Raw genomic sequence first — 25,392 nt, 5'->3', positions numbered from 1 at the left:
TTGATCCTAACGATTACTTTTTTAGCTGTAGAACTCTTTATAAAATATTGTGTCAGTGTGCAGAATTATTTAATATTACATGCGTGATCCCAGTTCCGTTCGTGTTTTATATACATTATAATGACTACTACAATGTGACAGGAACTGAGGTATCCCTTCTATACGATGCTCTATCATGCTACTGAGGTATAGCTGTCATCAGTTATCAGTACACATAAAACATATGTTTTCCTTATCTCTCTTATTCCAATCTTCACGAACTATCTTAATCGTTCTCGTATTGTGGCTCTTAAATCTACACGGAAGTAAGCCTTATTATGTCATTTCAGATATAGAAAGATTAACGTATTCTATGATTGACGACAAAATCTTAGTGCTGTCTCTAGTGATAACGAAAGGGCTTGACTATTATGACATAAGAATAAAACATGATATGCGCACGCACTCAGCGGTAGGTAGAGTCCTCGAAGTCTATATAAGAACTTGCCACTAAAGTCGCCTTCAATAAAGCAGTTTTTTTTAGCACCGGGGTGCGACCATTCAAAGAATTGCATCAAAAGATTACAGTGAGAGACACTCGACAAGGAATAGGTATGTAACGTCTGGCTGCCTGGTATACAATGTGCAGTGTTTCATTAGAGACTCAGTGCATACATCTAATTTATATATACGTTTTCAAATATAAAACTTTCCGTGAAACACTTATGTCATTTAATGCTACAGCTTTTCAACTCTGAGTAACTTAGAGTTGTTCCCACTCTTAGTCCATAGAGTCTGCACGCAACACTCAGTATTTTTGCAAACAGCAAGAACTCTCGAGAATTCCCGCATGTGTCATCGTTTGCAAGGGACAGAAGTCGAACTCTGAACGTTTCGGAACGCTTTTCAGCGGTAGTTTAGAAAAATGAACCGTCAGATTTGACCTTCTAAGCTAGTAGTAACCTATAACTTTCTTTTCTACGTAGTGTTCTGTGCAATTCGATTTCCAAACTCGAACGGCGTTGTCAATTGTCTGATTGAAAAGATTAATTAGTTCAGAGACATTTATTGGCGGTGCACTTTAGTTTTATCGATAATTTATTCCATACGAAGTTCTAAGTAAAAGGGACAACAGTAGTCCGAACTGCTCCCTACTCAGGAAGCAATCTTATGCAATACTTAACAAGTCGCCAAATTCAGGCTTTTTCCCACCAGTTTTCTAAAATACCACCTTATCAGAATATATCTTTAGCGAACCAACTGGAGTAGAGCAGCTTGTTGCACTATTTGTTGCTAACTGATCAAATAGGTATTTCAAACTATGTAGATTTACGTCCTAGCTTTCAGCACTGAAGCAGATAATTTTACAATGCGAAGATGAAACTAGGCTTCTTCAAGATTAACTTATTAATTTTTTTTTTTCAAATCAACCAATGCTCATGTGCATTTCGTTACCTTTCTTTTCATTGTTTCAGTGGCGTGCAACTTATGTTTCTTGAACCAATCTTTGCCATACGCGATTCAGTAAAAAATTCAAGAGTCCATTTTAATAGTTATTCCCTTTACTGTCTTGATTTAATTCAATCAGTCTGATTTGATTGAGATTCAATTTCGTCGAGAAAACTAATACTCATGGTAAAATGCCAAATCCACAGACTAAGGACTTGAACCGTAGCCAGAGTTTTCCAGCTTCCACTTTAACTCACCTGCATGAGATGTGGTAATAAGCTTCTTTGAACTTTCGCTTAAATATCAAAAACTTTTCACCTAAGTTAGGGTTTTATTTTACCTTTGAAATTCTTGGTTTTATGGAAAATTTCCCCTCGTAGTGTATTTACTATACCAGAAAGCGGATGAAATTCTATTGAAAGCGAGGTGTTGAGTAATTGACATAAGACCTCACTACCGACAACTGCATCGCAAAGTACGTTCTACTCACGAAATATTTCGTGGTATCACTTGTTAAGTTTTTCAAGTTCACTCAATTTCATTGAACACAAAGGGTTGCTAGACAATCCAAATTAATGTCTAGGAAATCACAGGCGGCCCAAGCGTACTGTGTGTGATTTGGGGATCTTACGTTCATTAAAGGCAATACCTAACATATTAAGATCGAATTTTAAGCGTAAGCTTGGGCCGTTAAAAAAAGAAAAAGAAAAAGAAAAATCAGAAAGAAAATTAGAAAAAAATTAATAGGATAATAAAAGCGAGGAATATAACGTGTGAAGTCTCCTTACCTTTTTTTCGGTAGACGCTTTGATGCCAACGGTCGTTTTAACGCTGGTTTGGCGACTTTCTTTGTAAAGCGTGCGGTGTCACTTTATGATTAAAGAAAGCGTTTGGTGCTAGTGGGCAGTTGACTGGTAACACCGCACGCTTTACAAAGAAATTCGCCAAAACAGCGTGAAAAGGACCGTAAACGGCAAAGCAGCTACGGAAAATAGGTAAGGATACTTCATACGATATATTCCTCGCTTTTATTGTCGTTTTTAATTGTTCCTTTTTCTTTTTTTTAATAATTTTTCCTTTTATACAGTTAACTGGTAATACCGCACGCGTTACATAGAAAATCGCCAAAACAGCGTAAAAACGGCCTTTGGCAACAAAGCTGCAACAGAAGGGTAAGGAGGGTAAGGAGACTTTACACGTTTTCTTCCTCGCTTTTATCATCCTTTTTAATTTTTTCTGAACCTTTTTCACAATTTTTCCTTTTTTAACGGCCCCCGCTTACGCTTAAAATTCGATCTCAATATGTTAGGTATTGTCGTTGATTAACTAGCTTTAGACCCCAAAATCACACATGGCACGGCTGGGTCGCCTATGAGGAAACTTAATACAATTCTCGAGCTTTCTTGAGCAAGAGACTTTTATGTGAATTTAACACACCCAAATCTTCATTCGCCAAGTGTGTCGACACAATCTGTAACATTTTAACGTCTAACCAATTTGCTTTAGGAGCATGAACATGTCAAGTTTTGACAATTTATCTCGCCGTATGTTTCGGCACTCTAGTAAAACACAGATTTCTTAACACATTGAATGCTTTTCGTCTGTCATTCCACTTTTTGCGCGTTTCAAGGGTAGAAACACAGGGGGGCTGTAAAAACTTGACATGTTCGTGTTCGAACTTTAATTGGTTTGATTAAAAACGCGACGGTTTGTCGCTTTGTATCATATTTTGTGTTTTTCTCTTGTCCTTAACAGATATATTACATTTCGCGTTGTCACATAATGCGTTAGAAAAGTTATTACATTTTGTGTTGAAAAGTTATATTTTGTGTCGAGTAATTTATTACATATGCGTCGATGTTACTACATTTTTTCTTAGTATTACATTTTGAGGCGTTTGCTATTACATTTTGCGGCAATTATTGCAATTTACCTTCATTAACTCATTTGATAACAAAAAAAATTGTCTCCTCATATCAAGTCGCACTGGGCATAAGATAAAATATAGACTGGACTGGACTCTTTTTTGGACCATTTTTGGACCATTTCTTGGACCTTTTTGTGGGGAAGCACACTATTAGTACTCAGGGAGTGGTGGGTGCAGCAAATAACTACTCAGGGTGGGTGGGAGGTGGTTGCAATTGTAAACACCACTGGTTAATGGAGCGTTTACTCGATCGTGCAAATTATTTTGATCGGTTTTTCGATCGGTTTTTTTTTGCGCTTGGCCGCGGCGTTTCTTTAATTTTTTGGTCATGCGAAAGCGAAACGGCCACGTAAACACTGGACTTTAATTTTTATTGAAAATATCGCATTTACGATCCTCCACTGTTGAGTTGCCAGTCTGGCAAAGGTTATGCGTGTGCCTTTTGAGGCGACTTTTGCACCATCAGTTTTCCTTTGTGTATACAGTATGTAATAAGCAGATTTATCTATCTTCCTTTGTCACTGATGTTATCAGACGAGATCACGGAATTTCTGGTCCTTAGCCCTTGAATTAGCCGCATATAGAGTTCGCAAGCGCTATCGCAATTTTAACGTTTATACGTTTCTTATAAAAAATCATTGTTGGTACAGTCGTACAAAACAACCTTCGCTCGGGTGTCTCGAAAACACTGACAGACCTCGAAAACGCAGACCGCAGACCGCAGGCCGCAGACCTCGAAAACGCAGACCTCTAAAACGCAGACCTCAAAAACGCAAAGCTCACGACAAGACGAAAAATGCGTGCACTGTAACTACCTCCCGTTGTCCCCTACAAAGCCTTAGAAAAGTTTCTAAGGCTTTGTATGGGACAACGGGAGGTACTTACAGCGCACGCTTTTTCCGTCCTGTCATGCGACAAATATGTTTTCGACATTTCGAAGAGAACATTAGTTCACGAGCAGACGTCCAACGTTGAGCGCAGGACAAACCATATATGGCTACGGAAATAGACATTCGCGTTGTACCACATTCCTAGAATGTAAAAATTCAAGTACCTAGGCGATATCAATCACTGCCTTGACAAAAAGCGGTAAAGAATGTTGAACAGCTTCGCCGGTTTGTATTCTATTGAGGCAAAGCAATAATTCGAGGAGATCTAAACCTGAACATCAAGACCGAATGGCAGGAAATCAAAACACTCGTATTCCATCATTAAAGCAACCGGTTGAAGACCGATTAAAATAATTTGTACGATCGAGTTAAAGCTCCATTAACCAGTAGTGTTTACAATTACAAACACCTCCCGCCCCTCCCTGAGTAGTCGGCCTCTCACCCCTCCTTCAGTACTTATAGACTGCGTCCACCCCTCCCTGAGTACTAATGGTGTGCTTCCCTCCTTATAAAATGGTCCAAAACATGGTCTAAACAAGGTTAAAAAATGGTCCAAAAAATGGTCCAAAAAATGGTCCAAAAAATAGTCCAGTCCATATTTTACCCTATGCCGTCGCACTGGAGGAATTCAGATAGATATCAGATATCTCCATTACGAATTCATGATAATCCTTTTATCCTAATATCAATTACGTTTGTCAAATTCAGGTTCTTTTTTCTTTTCAAATTTTTTTTTCTTCTTTCTTTTGTTTTCTAGACTGAGGGATTGATCTAGAGCTATTTGCAATGAATGGAACTTCCCTGTTACGCCACAAAAGGTAATAATCGCCGCAGAATGCGATACTGATGCAAGTTACAAGACGAAAAAGCTGTCAATGTGTTTAAAAATCTGTGTTATACTGAAGTGCCGAAACATAGCAATTACCTAACACTTCGCTTTCAATCAAATTTGCTTACCCGCCAAAATGGCGTGATAAACAGTAACAATCTATATTCTCACACCTAAACAGTATACGTATTATGAAAACGATGGGAGCAGAATGAAATTTGCGTGTTATTCTCATGAAAAAGAGAAGACGAGAGTCCTCACAGTAATTGAATTGAAAAACACTTCAACAGTAATTTACAAGCGAGGAAATCCTATTTTGTAAACAATTTGTAGACTGTAAAGAAACTTGCGTAGACACCGAGCGTTGATCCTAAAGATTACTTTATCAACTGTAGACCATTTTAAGAAACATTTTTTTCAGATACAATGAATATATGAAGTCCATATATTTTGAACTGCGGTATTAAATACGTATGATGCACGATCCTTCGCAGTAGATGGCGTTATTTATGCAATAGCGAAAAACAGACCTGAAAAAAATCAGGCCTGTACGGACAGAGGCCAGTGATTCGAATCTCGTACAGGCCTAATTTTTTTCAGGTCTGAATTTCGCTATCGCATAAATAGCGCTATCTACTGCGAAGGATCGTGCACCATACGTATTTAATACCGCAGTTTAAAATATATGGACTTCATATATTCATTGTATCTGATTTATCATCACAGGTTTATTACGAATCAACTTAACGGACTGCTCCCAGTTGGCTTGTTAGCTCAATTGGTAGAGCGCTGCAATAGTATCGCAGAGGTCAGTGGTTCGAATCCCGTACAGGCCTGATTTTTTTCAGGTCTGATTTTCGCTATTGCATAAATAGCGCTATCTACTGCGAAGGATCGTGCATCTTACGTAAACATTGTTTCATTGGAGTTATTGAGTATTACGTTAGTTTCCCGCAATGAACTTTCTAGATTTCCGTTCTTGTTAATACGCAATTAATACTACAATGTGACTTAAACTGAGAAATCAGAGAAATCGATTATGAAATGGTGGCGGGACATGCGCCATGTGAAAGATTTGCGGACTTCAAATTTGGTTTCCGTACCAAGCTTTATGTGAGAAATGAATAAAACGCGGCTATATGTGTAAAGATAAAGTGGATAGTCAAAATGCTCCCGTCTAAATAGTTAAAAGACAACGTAAGCAACACTCACAAGAATTCCTACGATCCCCCGATGTACCTAAATTCGGCCCCGGACGGTTATTTATTTATTTATTTTTTTTTTTACTTCTTATGGCCTCTTTAATGCTTTAAAGCCGACTGTGTTTACCATTATCCTTGTCTCACCACGCCGATGTAAGGTAGTGTTTTCAAACTGCCCACGTCAGAACGTCGTCTAATGCCCACGTCAGATCTAGAACGTCTTCTACGATGATCTATCATCCATTTGAGACCTATTTCAAGGCACAGAGAGCCGTTTATGTTCGGCCGAAATAGCTGAAAAAATCCCGTATTTCATGTGTTTCCAGGTAATAACGAGCTTAAGATCCGACGACGGCAGACATCTGGGACGGCAGACTTGGTCGAGGGGGCTTGGAGAGAGATCGCCGTTGCAATGGCACGAAAAATAGCCTTAAGATAAAGCGCACGACAGCGGCTTGACTCGCTTTCCTCTTCGAAGTTTAGGAAAAGCAATGGCTACCTATAGAAAGGTTCGTGGATTGTTGATCGAAAGCCTCGATGATGGTGACATTCAGAAGATGAATTTTTAGTGTTGAATGATGCCAGCATTTCAATTAATCTCGATTATTCCTACCAGAATTCTAATATTTTGACTAAGAAGGACCCGACGGAAGTGAGTGCTTGGCAGAAATTCGTTACCGAAAAAGCGACATACCTATTCTCGCAGACGTAATGGGGCTACTTGATTCGTATACATGTGAACAAGGGACTCTGCGCGATGGAATTGAATGCCCTTCTCTTTTGTTGAGAAGATTAGCGTACCCTCGTTTGTACTCGCAAGTGACCTTTTTAAACACAGGAAAATTCTGAATCACAGCATAGACATGTATGCAAAGCTGCATAATAGAGGTATAATCTTATCATGATGGTAAATGTTAAACCAATTTTCTGAAGCAAACTTTTCACGCTTAATCAAGGACGTTTTTTATGGCTGAAAAACATTACCGAAACTTATATGTGAACGATCCTTCGCAGTAAAGCACTATTTGAGCAATAGTGAAAATCAGACCTGAAAAAAATTTCAGGTCTGTACGGGATTCGAACCACTGACCTCTGCGATACTAGTGCAGCGCTCTACCAATTGAGCTAACAAGCCAACTGGGAGCAGGCCATCAAATTAATTCGACATAAACCCGTAGATGATAAATCAAACAACAACAAACATATGAAACATATGTATGAACTGCGGTTATGAGACGTATATGTGAACGATCCTTCGCAGTAAAGCACTATTTGAGCAATAGTGAAAATCAGACCTGAAAAATCCCGTACAGGCCTGAAATGAAAATTTTCCCAGATGAACCATAGTTCACGGTGGTCGGTTAGACTCCAGAAAAGAATCCTAGAATAATATTATGGCCATCAATTTATGTCCGAACTAGTCTACGAATTCTCCATTGAAATAAAGAGAAATGGTGAGATTGTAAAACTTACTGGGTTGCTTGATTGACATCGTGCTAGTTTTAGTGACGAACTATTTATGAGAAAGGCAAACGAATTATTCAAAATTTCCATGAACAAATCGTTTATTTTTGCAGCCCATGCCATTTTATGGTCTCTTATACTCTACTCCGCTCTAATACTTGCGGGAGTATGCCATGTCACGAAATATACAGTCAAATAACAAGAAACGTAATGGTTGGGAGTGAGGTTTCTTTTGAAACAATTCGAAAGACAACATCTCTCTAGATTCAAACTTGGGATCATCAGAGCGCTTTTTTATGACATCGCTTCATGACGCTAAGGTCAAGTGTGTTTTTTGAAGTAAATTTGCCGTAAATCTTTTGCTGTTTATCACAATTGTATGAGCTAATTGAATTAGTCGGTAAAACATTCTGCGGCCGTGTTTTGAAGTCGTCGGATAAAATTATAGCTCCTTAGAGGAGCATGCGCTCAATTAAATCAATAAAGTGTATGCATCCAAAGAACTACACCAAAATAATTCTAATATAAGGCATTCGACAAGGCATATAATGGTATGTAACATCTGGCCGTTTGGTTTACGAGTTGCCGTGTGATACTGACCCGGAAACGGTGCTCAAAGCTAATTCATACCTTTTCAATTATAGACCATTTCATGAGACACTTAGTCATTTAATGCTTCAGCTTTTCAATTCGAAGAGGTTGAGAACTGTACCAAATATTAAACCTTGAGGTTTGTAAGGAACACGTAATCTTGGAAGCGAGAACTCTCGTAAAATCCAGTTTGTATTATCAATCGCAAGGAACAAATCGAAGCCCAACTCCGAACGTTTCAGAATCGGTCGGCATGGTCAATCGTGTGGTTGAAAAGATTATTTAAAAAAAAAGAGCAATTTAAGCTTTCAATTCGCTCTCACTTGGGAAGATGGGAGTACCAAGTTAATCTCAAGTCACTGGCAAGCTAGGTCAACAACTATAATTGGTTTTTAATAATGGCTTTACTAATAAGTATCATGTGAGTATTTGCTGATTCAAAACGAATGTTTCAGTCCTTGACTACGGCCTTGAAATCGTTGCTTCGTTTTGCAACAAGAGCGACGAAGCACAATTCTTATGTCTGGTGCTGTTAGTACAGACATTTCTACGAAATAAACGCGCCTCAAGCGCCTTTGGTTAGGCGTGAAGTCTGAAGAGAGCAAGGAAATAATTGTGGTCTAAATAAACTAATTCAAAGACACATATCAGGAGTGCCCTCAGTTTAGTTTTACCGCTAATTTATTCTACACGAGACTCTAGATAAAATCAAAGACAGATGGAAAAACTGGAGTCCGGGAGAAAATCTCATGCGTCATGTAACACGCCACCAGAGTCTTGCCTTTGCCTATTATTATTCTAAAACATTACTTTATGGGGACGTATCTCAAGAGAACCAACTGGACAATAGCTTTTTTTTGCATTTTGTTTTGGACCTCACAACATTTGTGAATTTAAGGTTCAGCGAGTGATGTGAAACAATTGATAATGCCGGAAATTTCATCTGACCCGCCGATTGAAATGAAGTAATGCCATAACCCTTGCAGGTGAGCGTCAGTTTAAATTACAATTGTAGAAAAGAAACGGGAAAGAACAATCAGGCCTTGACGAGATTCAAACCTGTGTTTTCCAGATACGAAGCCAAACAAAACTACACGTTAGGATCGAGGCTAGTTTTAAAGAGTTCTTTCTTTAGTGGAACATGACACAACATAATTGGTAAGGGAAGGTACGTTTTTCTATATGGGGGGGGGGGTGCCTCGGAGGGGAGGGTCATTAGTAAATATTTTACAAATTGGGGAGGGTCAAACCTGTCTGATACGTAGCCGGGGAAGGGTCACAGTTTTTGTTTTTTTGGCAAGGAAAAAAGTACTCCATGTCGGTTAGTTGATTTTTAATTATTTGTTGCCAAACCCGCGAAGTGTATAGAAACCTACAACTTATATATACAAGCAAAGCTACCAGTCTAAATCAATCTACATCATTTTAAACAGATGTCGAAATGTTATGTCAAAAAACTATCTTGTCCCAACTAACGTAATTGTCTTTCTCAACCCATGCCCACTTTCGTCCATATTTTGACGTCGGTAATGTTTCCGCGTGGGGCTCTGGTATAAAATTAGTGTCCGGTGACGATTCGTTACTTGAGCTACTCGGGCTTGAACCGACAACTCGATCTACTACATCACTTTGCGAGTCAGTTTCCACCTCGGAAAGTGACAAGGTCACTTGATGCTGTACATTTCTGAGTGGGGGCTTCCGAGGTTGTTGACGCCCCATTAATTGTACAGCAGGCTACCAATGGGCGCTTTTATCATTGCGACTTTTTCAGCTTTCTTCCCGTTAAAGGTCATCTTGTGATGCGAAAAGTACAAGGATAGTTGGTCCACCCTCAAGGACGACAGCTTATCGGAGTTGTACAGTCCAACCCAGTCAATGTCATTGTACTCCCGGTTCAGCCGTTTCATTTGCTCCCTTTCAGTCTCCTCTGTCTTCTTCTCCTTGCGCATTTCTGTCTGGGCAAGGTGCTCAACATACTCTGCTACAAGCTTTTCGGGGACAATGTATTTATCTGAAAACCTTCTAACAGCCCCACTGTCCCCACTGACTAGTTCACTTTCCCCAAACAATCGCTTAATCTGAGCTCGAGGCTGGAAGTCATCCGGTTCATGGCCATCGGCGGGGGTTGCACTCCAAGAGAGATAATGGAGGTTTGGTAGCTTGCCATAGTCGGTATATGGTCGTAGGGTTGGAAGTGGAGCGCTGGTAGTCTCACCCTTCTCGCAAAATTTACATAGTTTGCCACTTCTCTCTTTACACGACATTCGCCTATACTCCATATAAAGCTCACCTTTCTCACAATGGAGGCTCTCCAATTGTTCTAGCTTGGAAAAAATACCCATGCCCCGGAACAGAACTCTTTTGATTGTTGGTGACTCCAAGATACTCTTTCAAGTACTCACGGTTGTAGAAAAATGGATTTTCTGGTCGGTCGACCAAAAATGCTGAAATATACCCCTGTAGCGCTGGGGAGTCGTCAATTCGAAGACACACTTCTTCCGCAACAGCGCACGCATTTTTTTTTCCATGACTTTACAGTTGTGCGCGTCTAGCTCTGACGATGAAAGAGACTTGACTTCCTCTTCAGAAAGTCCATGTAAAGTCTCGTATATCTGCCATTTGAGACTGCCTCCATCACAGAGAGCATCATCTATACATGCATTGAGCCGCTCTGCTTCATTCTGTCCCAAGTCTTCTCTTGCCCGGTGAATTCTCAAGACCTTTTTATTGCCTTACACTCTTGCTCTCTCTAAAAATTCGTATTCTGGACCTTGCATTGGACACGCCTACTCCTAGACCAGCATCAGTTAGCTCTAGTAAGCGTGGATACACAGGTGGCAGTCTGAGGCAGTCGATTCTTCTGAAGACCTCATCACACTGTTCGAGTACGGGATTCAGTATCATCTGCAACTGTTCACCAGTTACATGTTTCATATCCGTTTCTGCCCTACTGATACAATCTAGGAGGCAATTAGCAACATAGACTATGTTGTCTCCAATATCCTTCTCAGAGCCTCCAATGTCCTGATTTTCTTCCCAACGTTCCCTTGCACTTGTAAGCTGGTACTCTAAAAAATGCAAGCGCAACTGTTTGTATTCCCTTTAAGGGCATTTTTCAGCCCCAGTCAAAGAAAGAATAGCAATCTCTGTTGTTGAATCCTTGTAATAGAACGTACAGTCATGCACTTGAGCACATAAGCCACGAAGTTCCTCCGAATATTTCCGGTATATGTGCAGCTCCTCCGGCTCGTGGATACCTGGCTTCTCCCACCTAAGACGCATGCTGTTAGATGCCCAAGTTGATGCATGAGTAGGCACGCAAGCTTTAGGTTCAACAACCACAATACTGTCATCCGTTTTGGTGACCAGTGTAACCTCTTCTTCAACCACTTCTGCTTCTTTGCGGATAAACCTAAACGCAGATGAGGTAACGTACACTGATGGCTCGGGAAAACAATGTACTGGCAATGATCTAGCTTTGGTCTCATCTGACGGCTGCAGAATAGTTTGCTTCCGGGTTCCTTTAGCTCCCTCGGATGTTTCTGGACGCAAGTATGCCTTATCATCCATGCTGATACAAAGGCTCCCATTGACATTTCTGCCTGAAAAAAAATCTCTTCCTTAGCTAGATGCACTTGCTTTCTCTGATGGTGAGTGCACTCATTCCGACGATCTTCAGTCTTGGGTGGTTTTTTGCTACACCATAATCCTTTCCCTAGGTAACGCTTTGCTTGCCGTGACCTCTTATTAGTTGCCCTGGCCCTAGTGGTAATGCTTGGAACTGACTTCAAAAGTCTCTTCCCTTGCTTCAATCGACGGTAATTGGCAATATTTAGAAGAGCTCTGCATTTAACTCTGTGATGCGTATATAGAACAGACTCATGCCTTCTTCCGTGAATGGTCGCTTTATCTTCAAAGCACTTCACTAGCCATTCCTCATCTTCTGAGTCAAGTTCCTGTTTCCGTCCTGAACTCAATCTTCGTTTTGAGATTCTCTGCTCAGCAACAAGACGACAAGCAGTCCCCTTGGCAGCTTGGTTGAATCGTTGCTCATCCTGTTTGCTCCGACGCTCCAATGTTGCCACAGTACTTTCCAAAGACTCTTGAAGAGCTATCGTTTGTTCTTCCAGATCTCCAACTCGAGCATCAGTCCATTTGCCCCGCACCAACTCCATCGTCTTCTCAATTTCGCCAATCTTTCACTCCAGTTTGACTTTCTTTTCCTTGAGCCTCAGTTCTACCATGTCTCTGGCCGCGACATTACTATTTTCCCAGGCTCCAAACCATTCCTTCAGTTCTCGTAGCAGTTTTATGACTCTGTCAGGTTTAAAGCCAAAGTCGTATATTTCTTGGCGAGACTTTCCAGTACAAACCAGAAGTTCAGCAGCCCACCGATCGTTCTCTGATTCCATACTTGCAAGAGCCCTGTATAGATTTTCAGCGGAAAGACCAGACTCTGCGGGCTCTGAATCCTCTGCTTCCCTTCCATGGAGAACTTTCAGAAATTGACAAATATCGAGTTTAACGTCATTTAAAATGACGAATCGGCCAGATTTATACGAACATATAATGACACCTAGACCAGTGTCCTTGTCAAGGAGTTCATTACGAAATGTGTGTTTTGACATGTGAACTGCATAAGAGTCGAATATTTCATAGGCCCTGTAATGAAATATATAAAATCCACCATTAAATTTCAATTGGATGTTCTATGCCGTACTTAGATCAATGAGTCGTAGCCGGACTGAAAATCTAGTCAGGCAAAAAGAAAAACTGAACAAAATATTTAAAAAAGATTTCTATTGAAATTTTAATAAAAATATGCTAATAAACTTACTTCCAGTTCAAAATTTTAATATTAGGAAAATTTAGAGCCGGCTATGGCCCTGCAGCTGTGCACTAGAAAAGACCATTCATTACATGTAGTCATAAAAAAAAATATGGAAAGATAGAAAAACATTAAAAAAAAAAAAAAAAAAAAAAAAGAATTTACCTCTCAAACGACATAATGCCACTTGGAAGACCACTGCTGTCATTTGAAGCAAGCAGGTCTTCTAAAATAGCACGAAGTCCTGTCAACTTCTGGCGTCTCCTTTCGCTTTTAGTCCGCGTGATCAGGTCATTTATCAGGCTTAGATTATCGGAGCCTGAAAGAGGTCGGAGGGACTTGAGTGTTATGTCATTAACCTTTGACTTGGATCTCTTCTCCTTCCTTTTCTCTTTGTAACTCATTCGTTGCAGGCTTTCGGCATGATCCGTGCTGCACTGATTTACGCACTGTGATTTATCACAAAGTACCACACAGACAAAATGATTGACATAAATTTCTGCTTTTAATAATTATTTAAGTGAGATTCAAACGATGGTCTAAATAGACATGTAAGAAATCACGCCAAATATTTACTGCAAAGAGTGGACATCTTTTTTAAAAAATTATTTTATAAATCGTTTAAAAGAGAATTATACTGTTTTATAAAAACCAGAACTTGCTAGACTTTACGTAGATCTCTAGTATTATTCTTGATACTTGGTCAACAAGGCTCATGAAAAAAGACAAGTGTTGGGGAAAAATTTACTTTTAACAACGTTTTTACTTTCTATACCAATTCCATGCTGAATTATTTAATCACTATCTTCAACTAAGGAGGAACTGTCGTCATCTTCTCCTTCCTCATTCACTACTTCCATCTCATCTTGATCTTTCTCACCTTCTACATTTTCTTCGTGTTCTAGTGACTCAGCAGCTTTGTTTTGGATTGTTCTTACATGTTTACCACTAGAGGATTGTTTTGCATGGCACGCATCAATCGTTGCAATCCCGAACAACTTCCGGAAGCAAGATTTTGAAAGGCTGGCTTTGATTGTTTGGACAGCTTGAGTGGTTGCTGAGGTGTTGTTTAAAACGGACGACAAGCAGAACATTTCGTGTACCTTTAGTGTAGCAATTTCTCCAGGGATAAGGATGTCGTGGTCGATAAAGAAGTCTTTATCCAAGGTAAGTTCAGTGTCTCCTTGGATCTGGAAAATCTTTCGTTTAATTGCCTCCTCGTTTTTTTTATAGCGCAGTCTTCTCCTCTTCTCGTTCTTGTGGCGTTTCTGCTTTCGCATTCGCGACTTCCGTCTTAGCGCGTTTCCCTGTTTCAATGGAAAAATTAACGCTACTTTGTCTCGAGCCTTCTCCAACAGCTCCATGGTTTCGCCGACAGTCTTTTTGACTATTTTCAAACTCTCCAAAAATTCTGCATTCGTATCATAACAAAAGTTGTTGCCAGATTTTATATGCCGTCCGTTTGAATTGAGTAGCGCATTATCATCTTCAGCTACTTCCGCATTCAGCTCATCGATTTTGACCTTCAGCTTCGAAAGGTCATCAATGTTGTTCTTAATCGTGGTAGCGTCATGGCGTTTTGCGCTAAAAATTTTCCTCCATGAATCTCCCGGCAGCCGCTGGATTATCAGAAGTCACAAAAGCCAACTTGTGATGTATTGCTTTGACAGCCTCGCGAACTTCCCACTGGCGCTTTATTTCAGTCACAAAACAGCGGCGAAAGCGTTCCTTGTAGGGACAAGTGGTCCAAAAGGACAGGTAGAATTTGGGGAAAATGCCATTTGAGAACTCAGTATATTCGCCCTTTGGGTTCGGGTAACACCCCAGATCTTCATCTTTCCACTTCTCTGGACTTGTACTTTCAGTTGCTCCCGCAGCCGATGCGCTACCAACAGAGTCAGAGGAGTAGCGGGCATCCTTTTTAGAATGGCGAGCCGGCAAACAGCCACAATAGCCTCAAGTTGCTCCATCTGACCTCATGAAATCCTCGCATTCTCCACAAGCGCATTTCCTTCTTTCTATTCCTCGCACATCCTTGACCATTTTCAAGTTTTTACTGTGCAACGCCACACACTTAACTGCTTTGTGCGCAGACACGGTTATGCGAGCAACACTTCCGATCAGTTATTCTCACTTCCGGTTATTTTTGTCTTGGAGGAGGTGGGGGAAGGGTCAGATCCCTTTATTTAGGCATTTATGAAGGGTCATGCACTAATCCAATCTGGGAAGTGGGAGGGTGACGACTTTTTTGGCAAAAAATTTCTAAAATACCCTGGCCCACCCCCCCCCCCGCCCCCAATAAAAAACGTACCTTCCCTAATGAATTAGGATCCTTTAGCTTCTCTCCCAGCGGATAGCTTCCTTTATCCTTGCTCAGTTGGCAAGAATTTTCAAGATAAGATTCCGGAAAGTTGTTTTTCTATTCGATTTTTAATTGGAATTTCCGGAAATTTTTATCAACTGGAACCATTTTGAAATTTGTGACTCCAAGAAAAGTAATCCACGATTTCATCACGACTTGATTTTGAGTTGTAGCCAAAAAAAAAGAAAAAAAAAAAGGAACTGGCGTTTGTTCCAACACGCGAATTTATTTCAGACAATACGGTTGCAATTGCTCTCCAAAAAAAGAAAAAACCGGATTAAATACAAGTAACAGAGGAAGACAAATGTAAAGGAATCAAAAGGGACATCACAATTGAGGAGAAATATTACAGGACAAATTACAAATTTGTTCCTTTTCGGAAAGGGAGCAAGAGAGATTTGACAAGCTCAGGTGTCAAACTGGAAGAAGTCATTGCACAGACTCACAACGTCACATATTTATCAGATAAAGGTAATTCCGGTTGCTAGATATTTCCTATTGAACAGGAGATGACGAAAACAGGTGGAATTAGGTTAATCTGGAGGACTAGCTGATTTCTGAACACTAGCCAAAACGACGCTAGTTCATTTTCCCGTAATAGGGTAAACTTACAAGTTTTCATGAACTCCGCACGAGACTGACAGAAGGCGAACTAGAAAAAAAAATGTTGCAGTTTGCTAAGATCCTGCGTCGGAAATTGCGATGGAATAAGTACCATAAATTCTATTTCAGAGTGATAGCGGAAGTTCTAAACTTTCATGAATTGAAACAATAAAGATTTACCTCCCTTTTATTTCCTTTGCCTATATAAGTGGGTGATAGACTTGTTTATCACAATTAAACACCGCAGCGGAAATTCTACGCCACGCCCGGCGGGTATAAGCGAACCGTTGGCATATTTGTCAGCATTCTCTTTGCGATCAGCGAGCGATTAACGTTGTTTGTACTTAGTGCAATCTGTAATTTTTTTTCTCTTCTATTTACCTCCCTATCATGGGGAGCATCGCGTATGGTCTAAGGCAATAAAGACCCAGTTACCCCCAATTGAGTTGGTGTGTATTTATAAAAGAAAATTCGCCCGTACTTTATTTGTTCATGAACGGAGAACGAAGAAGGCAGCCGGTAAGAGTGAGTAAATAAGATATGTAAGAGAATTTAGCTGTACACTACACGTTTTCTGAGTAGTTTCGATTCTAAATTTACTTTAGTCGTAGAATTGGTATTATTTTTTGCAGCCTTTGTGAGTACATTTGCAAACAACACCAGCAAAAATACAATGAGGGGCATAGACATGGAATAGGTATGTAAAATCTGGATGTTTGGAATACAACATTGCAGTACTTAGGTCTAATGCTTACTTTTTCAAACGTAGGACCTCTTGTGAAACATTTATGCCATTTCATGTTAAAGCTTTTAAATTTGAAGAGGCTGGAAGTTGTAACAACTACCCTTAAAGCCGCGTGGGACTTATGCGACTCTAAATTTAGTAACCCGATTAAACTCAAGATGAATCGACGTTAACGAACAATACTTGCGACGAGTTTAAATGTTTTTCGATGCTGGTTCTAAATAAAGCACACACAGTCAGTTTTTCTCACAAAGTTGAATTTCTCCGCTCATGGTAGCTTACGACATCTGTTTTTATTGATCTATTTTCTGTTCTGAGTTCTGTTCAATTCGATTTCCAAACTCAATCGGCTTATTCAATCCTTTCATTGTAAAATTTTCTTGTAGTCTGCAGATTCGGTTTTAAATTAGCTTCTGTCATAGGAATGGCAAATCCCTGTCTAGTTGGCAGATGATTGGCAGTCACTTGAAAACCACGCGATTCCCCCCCCCCTCGCCCCATCTTAAGTTGTTGTAGTTTATCAGTATCATCATCATCAGCATCATGATTATCATTATTATTATTATTTTTCAGGTTTTGCTACGCTGTTTCTGGCACTTTGTGTGACTTTTCGAATTGTGCCATCAACGTGTGCAGCACCAATAGATGGCCAGAAGAACCATGCTCTCTACTCGAAAAAAACAACGATGGAAGGGACTCAGGACAGCACATCGTTGAGATGTATGAGTAAGATTTTCTACGCTCGTATAAGTGTAGCTACCCCTTATTCACTTTCATAGCTATCCGTTTAATCCCTTTTTTTTTTTACAGTTAAGAACTGTGCTGAGCTGTACAAATCCGGCCAAAAGATCAGCGGTGTTTACACAATCGACCCAGATGGTTCGGATGCCTTTGATGTATATTGTGACCAAACAACAGCTGGTGGGGGGTGGGAAGTGTTTCAGAAGAGATTCAATGGCTTTGTTGATTTTAACCGCACTTGGGATGACTACAAACATGGCTTCGGTAACTTTACTGGGGAATTTTGGCTCGGACTGGACAAGATATACCGCCTGACACGAAACGAGACAAAGAACATGCTACGAGTTGATCTGGGAAAAGCCACTGGCGAAACTGTTCACGTTGAGTATAGCTGGTTCGGGATTGGGAGCGAGACAGCTATGTACCGACTGTACATTGGCAATGTTACAAGTAAGTGAGAGGCTTTTTTAACATTCGTTGGTGTTTTTTTTTTTTTTTTTGTTTTTTGTTTTTTGTTTTTTGTTTTGTTTTTTTCTATATTACTTTCCTCTCATCGCCAAAGACCTCCCTCCCTTAGCTACAAATATATAGAGAAAACAGTTAATGATCTCGGCTTCAGAAACATATAAAAAAAAATCATTTATCTGACTTGCACGCTGTAAACAAAATCTCGATGCTTTACCCTACTTCGTTATTGGAGCTTAAAACAACTATTTGTGACTTTTATGCTAACCGAAATAATGTCATTGAAACAGCATGTTACCATTGTTTGAATTGAGTTCTGTTCCGTTGATGGTGTTGTTCATTTGTTTGTTTGTTGTTGTTGTTTTTCTTCTTTTTGGTTACGGCAAACAAAAACTTTAGGGCTTCTTACGTGTTATACTGACTTTGAAAATACGTAAATTCCGTTATCTCATTTTGGAACAGATGCAACTGTTTCCTTTGATTCCCTCGGTGGTCACAACTATTTCGATTTTGGTACCTGGGATAGAGATTCTGCGGATTGCACTCAAAAAAGAGGTGGAGGCTGGTGGTATGGCAAAAGTAAATGTGCTGTTTGGTCAAATCTCAACGGAATTTATCCATGTTGTGGAAATGAAACTGGGGCCAATATCCACTGGGATAAATTAGTTTCAACTAGTCCGAAAGGCGGCGCTCCCACATCAACTGAAATGAAAATTAGACTCGTAGATTTTCTGTAAACTTTCTTTGGAAGAGTATAGTGATTTTCACGTGTTCTGATCAATGTATAACTGGCCTAGTATAGACGAATCTGACGTATCCCTCGCTGATTACGATTGCGATTTCCTGATGAGTGTTCACTTTGCCTCGCTGGAATTCAAATATATTCATGTGGGGAAACACCATCGTAAATTGTTTCCCAGTGATTACTTTATAACCAATGATTCGAAAATGCTACATATCAAAAATTAGTTCGTTGCTGTCGGAATTAAACCAAAATATCCTTTAGTCTAGTTTTATTGTATGCTGTTCATGATTTCTGCGCGTGTTTAAAGTCTGCAATAATGAAACTTACATCTGCCCAATCGATGCTGTTTTAAAACATTGAGGAGTAGTTTTTACCACAAATAATTTATAATATGCTGATAAGAAAAATTCAACCATAGTATTTTGGCTTAGATTTTAAGAGCACTCGTCCTGGTCATTTGCATTAGTGTCACAACTATTTGATTCTTAGCAGGCTTTGTAACAGGGTGGAAGCTACATCCCATAATTCTTTTAGATTAAATCAAAACGATGATCTCACAACTTGCAAAGAAGTTTTCATATATGAATCTTTTCATCGAATTGTAGCGTAATGAACCATCAGCTTGAGTTTATATGTATATATTTTCTCCAATTTTCACAGTTTTTTCCTTTGAAATAATTTTTTAAGACTTTGTTATTTTATCGGTATCAATAAACCCATTGAATATGATATTACAAAAAAAAACTATTCGTTATGTGTGTTTTGTCATATGATTAAGTGAATACTGTTATATATTATTTATGTATTTGTATCGATAGCCTGAACCTTGTCCCATTTTGAAGGATTATTTTGTCTGCATATAATATCGACCACAAATAAATAAAACTATTTCATCCTAAGCACTAAGAAAAAGACAATCCCACATATCTATACCAAAACAATATTCATTGTTTGCCGGAACAAGGAAATCTGTATGAAGGAGAAGGGGGCGGGGAGGGGGAATGTGTTAAGACCAAAGCCGTCCCACCCCCCTCCCCCTATGCGGCCTGCGGGTAGCTAGGGGTGGGTAGATGACAAAGGCGGGTTCTAAGGTTGATGGTGAACTTAAAGTGATCCTACCGATTCACGTTCAAGAATGAGACAAACCTAGACATGGAAATCTTCATCCTTCATGCAAATTTGAGCTTTAGATAATGCATGAGTTTTCTCCATTTTCTTCGCCGGAAAAAAACGCAAAAAGATGACAGAAAAGATGCAATTAAGGAACTTAAGGAGGGTGGCAAGATCTGAGGATTTGAAAGATAGCTTGGTGAGATACCAACAACACAGGCTCACGGTGATGATGGCACGCGGCTCTCTTTCAATGAAAATACAGTTCCACAGCTATTTAGTTGTTCTGGTTTGCCTGCTTGCCTGCAGTAGACTGAGCGCGCGATGCAAAGCTTCCTTGTGGAACTCCGCCGCCATACTTCTTTGCGGCTTCTGAACTCTGAATTCTTGACGCATCTCCTTTAGTCATCGGATTTCTGGGCTGTGCGTTTCCTCCAGAGCTTTGACTACCTTATTTGTCCATGGTTCTCTGAATCACTCGCTTCTTACGTCATATTCATATGTGACAGAGAAAAGGAAAGGAACGAGTATCATTCAATGGTCGGTTTTACAACGAATGCCATCGATGTTTCCATCATCATTTAAAGTGGAAAGAATCGAGGATAACATTTGGTGAGATGCGAATTTCAAGGCACTTTCAGGACGATTCAACCTAAGCTGTTTTTTTTTTATTCCACTCACGCAGAGGACGCTAAGATGGAAGATTATAAACTGAGAACTTTATTTCTTAAGTTAACCCTCATTAGTTTTCTCTCACCTAGAATGAAAATTTGGTGCAAAATGAAAATAAATTTATCTGTTATAATCCCTGTGGTTTTATTTTTCGTTTTTTCTTTTTTTCTTTTTTTTTTTTTTTTTGTATATTGCATTCAACTTCACTTTGTGAGAATAAGTAAATTAAGTAAATAAGTTGATCACCGTCGGGTTATCTATAGAACTGGATGGAAATGCCATCAAGGTAGCAGTTATTTGCGTGATTTTGTCTGTGGAAAACCGCTACGACAACCTGCATTAGCTATTTCCACCTGAAGATTGCTCGCAATAAAACTCCAATAAGCTCTTTTCCAATAAGAATATGTGACTTTTCGTCGAAACTAGGAAAACAGATCCAAAGCGTTACGCGTTTAATGAAGAAAATGTCTACAGTTTCCATCGCATAAAATTCATGCACTTCTTAGAGAAATATTAGCTACGAAAATTAGGTCTTTAAAGAAATATGTCTTTTTGGAGAGACACGCAGCGTATCTTAAAAAAATCTTGAAAGAAAAATGTCACCGAAGCAAAATTCTGCAAGTTGGGAAAGTGTAAGAGAAATCTAATTCTCTCTTAAGGGTTTTAGAGCCCCAGTTTTTCCGAATTCTGCATTCAATCGCGGGGGGAGGCCACATACTAAGATTCGTAAGTGACAAGCGCCGGTCATGATACTGGAATCAATCATATTGTAGTTTCATAGATCACTCGTAGGCAGATAAATCAGCTACCCCAAGGTCTATTATTTGTATCTAAAGTCAGCATTGTCAACATTTCTCTGCCGTTTCATCTGATAATAAAAGAAAGAGACGAAATAGCTTGCTTGTTCGTTGGTCGAATTAAAAACAGTTCGGTTCGTTTGTCACGATTATATGATAAAGAATAGATCTGAGTCTCTTTGAGGATTCAATCTCTAAACCTGGAGATCTTCTCTTTTGAATTTCGTCGTTTGACGAAGGACCTCGAACCTTACTCTCTTTATTTATCTATTTTCAGACAAGAAGTTTTTGACATTGACTCCTGTGTCATATAAACCATTTGTATGTCTTGGCTCATTAAAGGGTGTCCTGTAGATCTATGGTAGAGCTTCGCATCGCAAAATCCGAAGTTCAGAGATTCGAATCTTCAAAGAAAACTCAATATGTTTCTTTCTCTCACGCTTGTGACAAATAAATACGATATTTCTTTGATTTTTTCGTCTTATATTTAACTTATTTCGCCTATATATTCAATCACTATCCGCTTAACATTGAAGATCTCTTATATCCCAACCAACTAATTCAGTTCTCACCTAACTCTTGTAAAAATGTGATTTTCCCCGCAAGCGCGTAACAAAACGGTTCACTTAGTGACACTAGCAGTTTGGATGAAGTTGAACATTATTATAAGCGTGACGAAGTCGGTAGAAACCGAAAAAATATGAACTGTTTCTTTCGACTCATTCGTAAGTCATGAATTTATTATGTGGCTCTGCTATTTCATTATTTATTTGCCAAGTTGGTTTCAAACGTAATATTTTAGCCTTTCAATTTCATAAATCTGATGCATGGCACTACTATATTAATCTTCATCCCTTTGAATCTTTTTTTCCGCTGGTGTGGCTTGTCGTTATGAATCATGTCTTTTCGAAGGTTGTATTCAGAGCTTCAACTCTAAGTGCAAGAATTATTTCAGAAATATAATCGACTATACCCTGCGAGCAGAGCCTTTTCAACTCCTGCTCGAATCGGAAAGGGAAAAATGCTCTGCCGACATCCTGTTGTTGCTCGTTTGAACATGCGCGGCGGTTGCCTAGAAACTAATCCTCTTCCATGCCCCCTTGAACTATTGTGAGCGCAGATTTGGTCATCTGTGTACGTAAAAAACCAAGGCGTGCGCACCAAAACCGGTTTGACTGGAGGCAAAACCGGCTTGAGTAGCCAGGAGTTTGAAGGCCCATTGGCCGATCGCACAGTATGTTGGGTTACAAAAATAAGCCCGGCGAGGGTAGCCAGCGACCTGCAGTCGACAAACAAACCAGTTAGCTCCCCTTGTCCCCTCGAGAGGTTTTTTCAAGACCGCATTGTTTTGATCACACCTTTCCATTCGATGTTCATTGGCCAATGGGCCCACAAATTTTTCAAGCAGCCAAATTCGAAATTGGAAAGCCGATCGATCTAGAGATAAAAGCATCGCTAGTGAGCGATCTGTGGGAGGAATTGGGAATCGAGTGAATGGAAATGGAACTGCAACATCTTTGTTTTGATTTTCTTGAGGAATCGAGACTGGTAGTAATTTTTTGGCGGAATTATTTGCTTCGGGCGACGGACACTTCTAAAACAGGTTGCCGGCCTTGTCTTTCTTTTAGCAGTTGAACACCAACATAGCGCTAACTCGCCGAAAACGCTTCAAAATGGCCTGGAGACGCTAGGAATCCACAAAGAAAACAACAAGGCAATAAGGTAAGTCCATTTTATTTCAAAACAAGACATTTTTTTTTCTCTCTTTAAAGGCAAACCGATAAAATCCCATACAAACCTTTATAAATATAAAACGTTGCGCAACACGGTAAGAGTCACGTCCGATTTTCTAGTAGTGAGCTTGGGCTGCCTGTGGTTGGGGTAGGAGACGTTAATTTCCCACACACGAGATTACTGTGTAATAGATGTCCTCCACGGGGGTGGGATTAATGGATTTATTGGGCCCGCAGTAATCGGCGCAAGCTGTTGCGGTGTCCCTGCCGGTTGGCGAAGCTAAGTAAAATAAAATAAGATAAAAAATAAAATAAAAAATAAAATACATTCATTTCAAAATCATGAAAACTCAAGCGGCCTGTTTTCAAATAAAGCGAAAGTATGTCTCCAGGAAGGAAAAATGGAATACAGAAAAGGAAAAACTAATGATGCGATGAACTCCTAGCTACGCGGAAGGAATTCAAGGGAACTGTAACGATACACGGCTGAACGCCAAGCTTTACAGCGACAGGGCAGCAGCTCATTTCCATTCGGGTAAAAATTCCTTGCTGAAACTACTAAATCCTTCGTGCAGCGTAAGACAATAAAATAAAGAATCTGAGATCATTTTAATATGACTTATCAACGCCTGCCACTCCCTCTGAAATTTATTAAACTCCTAACTGGAAGGGATAACTCTTTATCTGCATCTGGACATCCACAATGTCCATTCTTTATGTTCCAACTGGGGCTTGTTTCCTTCGATCGATTTACTTGTGCCCTGCGACTTCTTTCACTCCAATCCGCCGACCATTGCGTAAAAATGTTCCTTCGACTTTTACGTTTAGCTAACTCCCGAAAAGGCCCCCAAATGTTACCGCCCGCGGAAGGAGATGTCGGAATCGTACACATGCAAGACAAACATACAAAGCAATATGGCAGACCAAAAACGAACATCGTGCGTTTATTGTTTTCTTTTGTTTTGTTTTGTTTTGTTTTTTTCCACGACGCCTCGCGACTAAACCAAATACTTTTAAAGGGGGGGGGGGGGGGAGGGGTGGTGTTGGTTTCTTCACTTCTTATCCTCAACATTATCAAGCCCAGTAGCAAAGAGGGAACTACCATTTAGTGCGGATTTTACAGCCTCGTGTACCACGTAGAACTTTGAGCCACATCAAATAGTGAAACAGAAAAATTGCAATACTCCTTTGGAGAGATGAATGAAGAGGGTAGAGAGCGTAATTGAGAGGAAAAATAAGAAGGAGCTCGAGGCCCGTTTCTTCAACAAAATTGCAGCAGTAATTCCTTAAATCTAACAGCACCAAAACCCTCCAGATTACAAAACGAGGATTCAAGGACCAAAGCCATCATGTATTTTGTAGCAACATTCATGAATGCAAGTATATCCGTTAAAATAATAATAATAATAAAAAAGTACAAGAAAGGACTAAAGCATGGCATTTAATTTGTTCTTACACCTTGCGAACATGATTCGGCACGAAGGACCATAAAAAAGCCCCATACTCTCATGATACCTGTTAGGGGAGCCATTTTCAAAAAATTACTTAAGTGTTAATCTAGCTTGCCACTGACTCGACATTTACTTGCTATTCTCAATATGCAGAAGTGAATTACAAACTGACATAGCTCACTTCTCACTGCTAGCTTACAAGCTGACATAGCTTACATTTAGCCTGCAGTACAGGCGCTTATGCGGGCGAGTTAATTAACGTTACGTTATTCGACTGGCCATGTTTGAACTCCGCCACGGTACAATGGTAGAAGCAACGAGAAACTAGAAAGAAATATATGGCGAAAGGCAGTTTCGATGTTCGAAAAGACGATTTTGAGAGAGATCTACGCTTTTTCGCCGCAGTTTTATCATAGATGGATTGAGATAATTATTTTACAAGGTAGGTGTAGGTTATGATGGAAACTACCTCGAAATATGTTAAATATACTGATAAATTCAGTTCTCTCCTTGGGTACGGTCTATTGAATTTTCATCGCGTAATGGTCTCGACGTATTACAAAATTAGCAATAAATCGCTAAGAAACAACTCATTTAAGTCTTATAAGTTATATTTGAGTATGTAGAACCTATCTTCATACTCGTCGACGTATTAAATAAACAACTTACGACGTCTGAAAGTATACATCCTCAAAGGAGAGAAGTCGTTGTAAGCGTGATGGAAATGTCTTTTTAACCCAGCTGTTGTTCTTTGAAGCGATGGAATAAGTGATGAAAAACATGAGGATACCCCTGGGTTAAGCGATAGT

General features: G+C 39.7%; 1 protein-coding gene across 3 annotated transcripts; it reads left to right on the top strand.

The window, feature by feature from the left end:
- The first annotated feature begins 450 nt into the window (after positions 1-450).
- LOC111340635 (angiopoietin-related protein 7) lies at positions 451-19,574 on the top strand. Of its 3 annotated transcripts, none has more exons than XM_088739088.1 (7): positions 462-591; positions 2,516-2,600; positions 5,003-5,063; positions 16,757-16,821; positions 17,443-17,595; positions 17,680-18,060; positions 18,538-19,574. In XM_088739088.1, exons 3-7 carry the CDS (start codon positions 5,032-5,034, stop codon positions 18,810-18,812), a joined length of 906 nt encoding a protein of 301 aa, XP_088595214.1. In that variant the 5' UTR covers positions 462-591; positions 2,516-2,600; positions 5,003-5,031; the 3' UTR covers positions 18,813-19,574. The 3 variants fall into 3 exon arrangements, with proteins under 3 accessions (XP_088595216.1, XP_088595214.1, XP_088595215.1); XM_088739089.1 differs by having other exon boundaries at positions 2,516-2,609; XM_088739090.1 differs by lacking the exon at positions 2,516-2,600 and having other exon boundaries at positions 451-591.
- Positions 19,575-25,392: the final 5,818 nt, after the last annotated feature.

The sequence above is a fragment of the Stylophora pistillata genome, chromosome 11, assembly GCF_964205215.1.
Source record: "Stylophora pistillata chromosome 11, jaStyPist1.2, whole genome shotgun sequence".
NCBI lineage: Eukaryota > Metazoa > Cnidaria > Anthozoa > Scleractinia > Pocilloporidae > Stylophora > Stylophora pistillata.
This window is presented reverse-complemented; position numbering and strand designations above follow the sequence as displayed.

What these genes read in the sequence shown, in the direction of transcription:
- LOC111340635 (XM_088739090.1), top strand. Translation starts at nt 5,032, where the DNA reads ATGAATGGAACTTCCCTGTTACGCCACAAAAG. An exon ending in GGGGCATAGACATGGAATAG is followed by an intron (nt 16,822 to 17,442) that starts GTATGTAAAATC and finishes ATTATTTTTCAG; the next exon opens with GTTTTGCTACGCTGTTTCTG. An exon ending in CACATCGTTGAGATGTATGA is followed by an intron (nt 17,596 to 17,679) that starts GTAAGATTTTCT and finishes TTTTTTTTACAG; the next exon opens with TTAAGAACTGTGCTGAGCTG.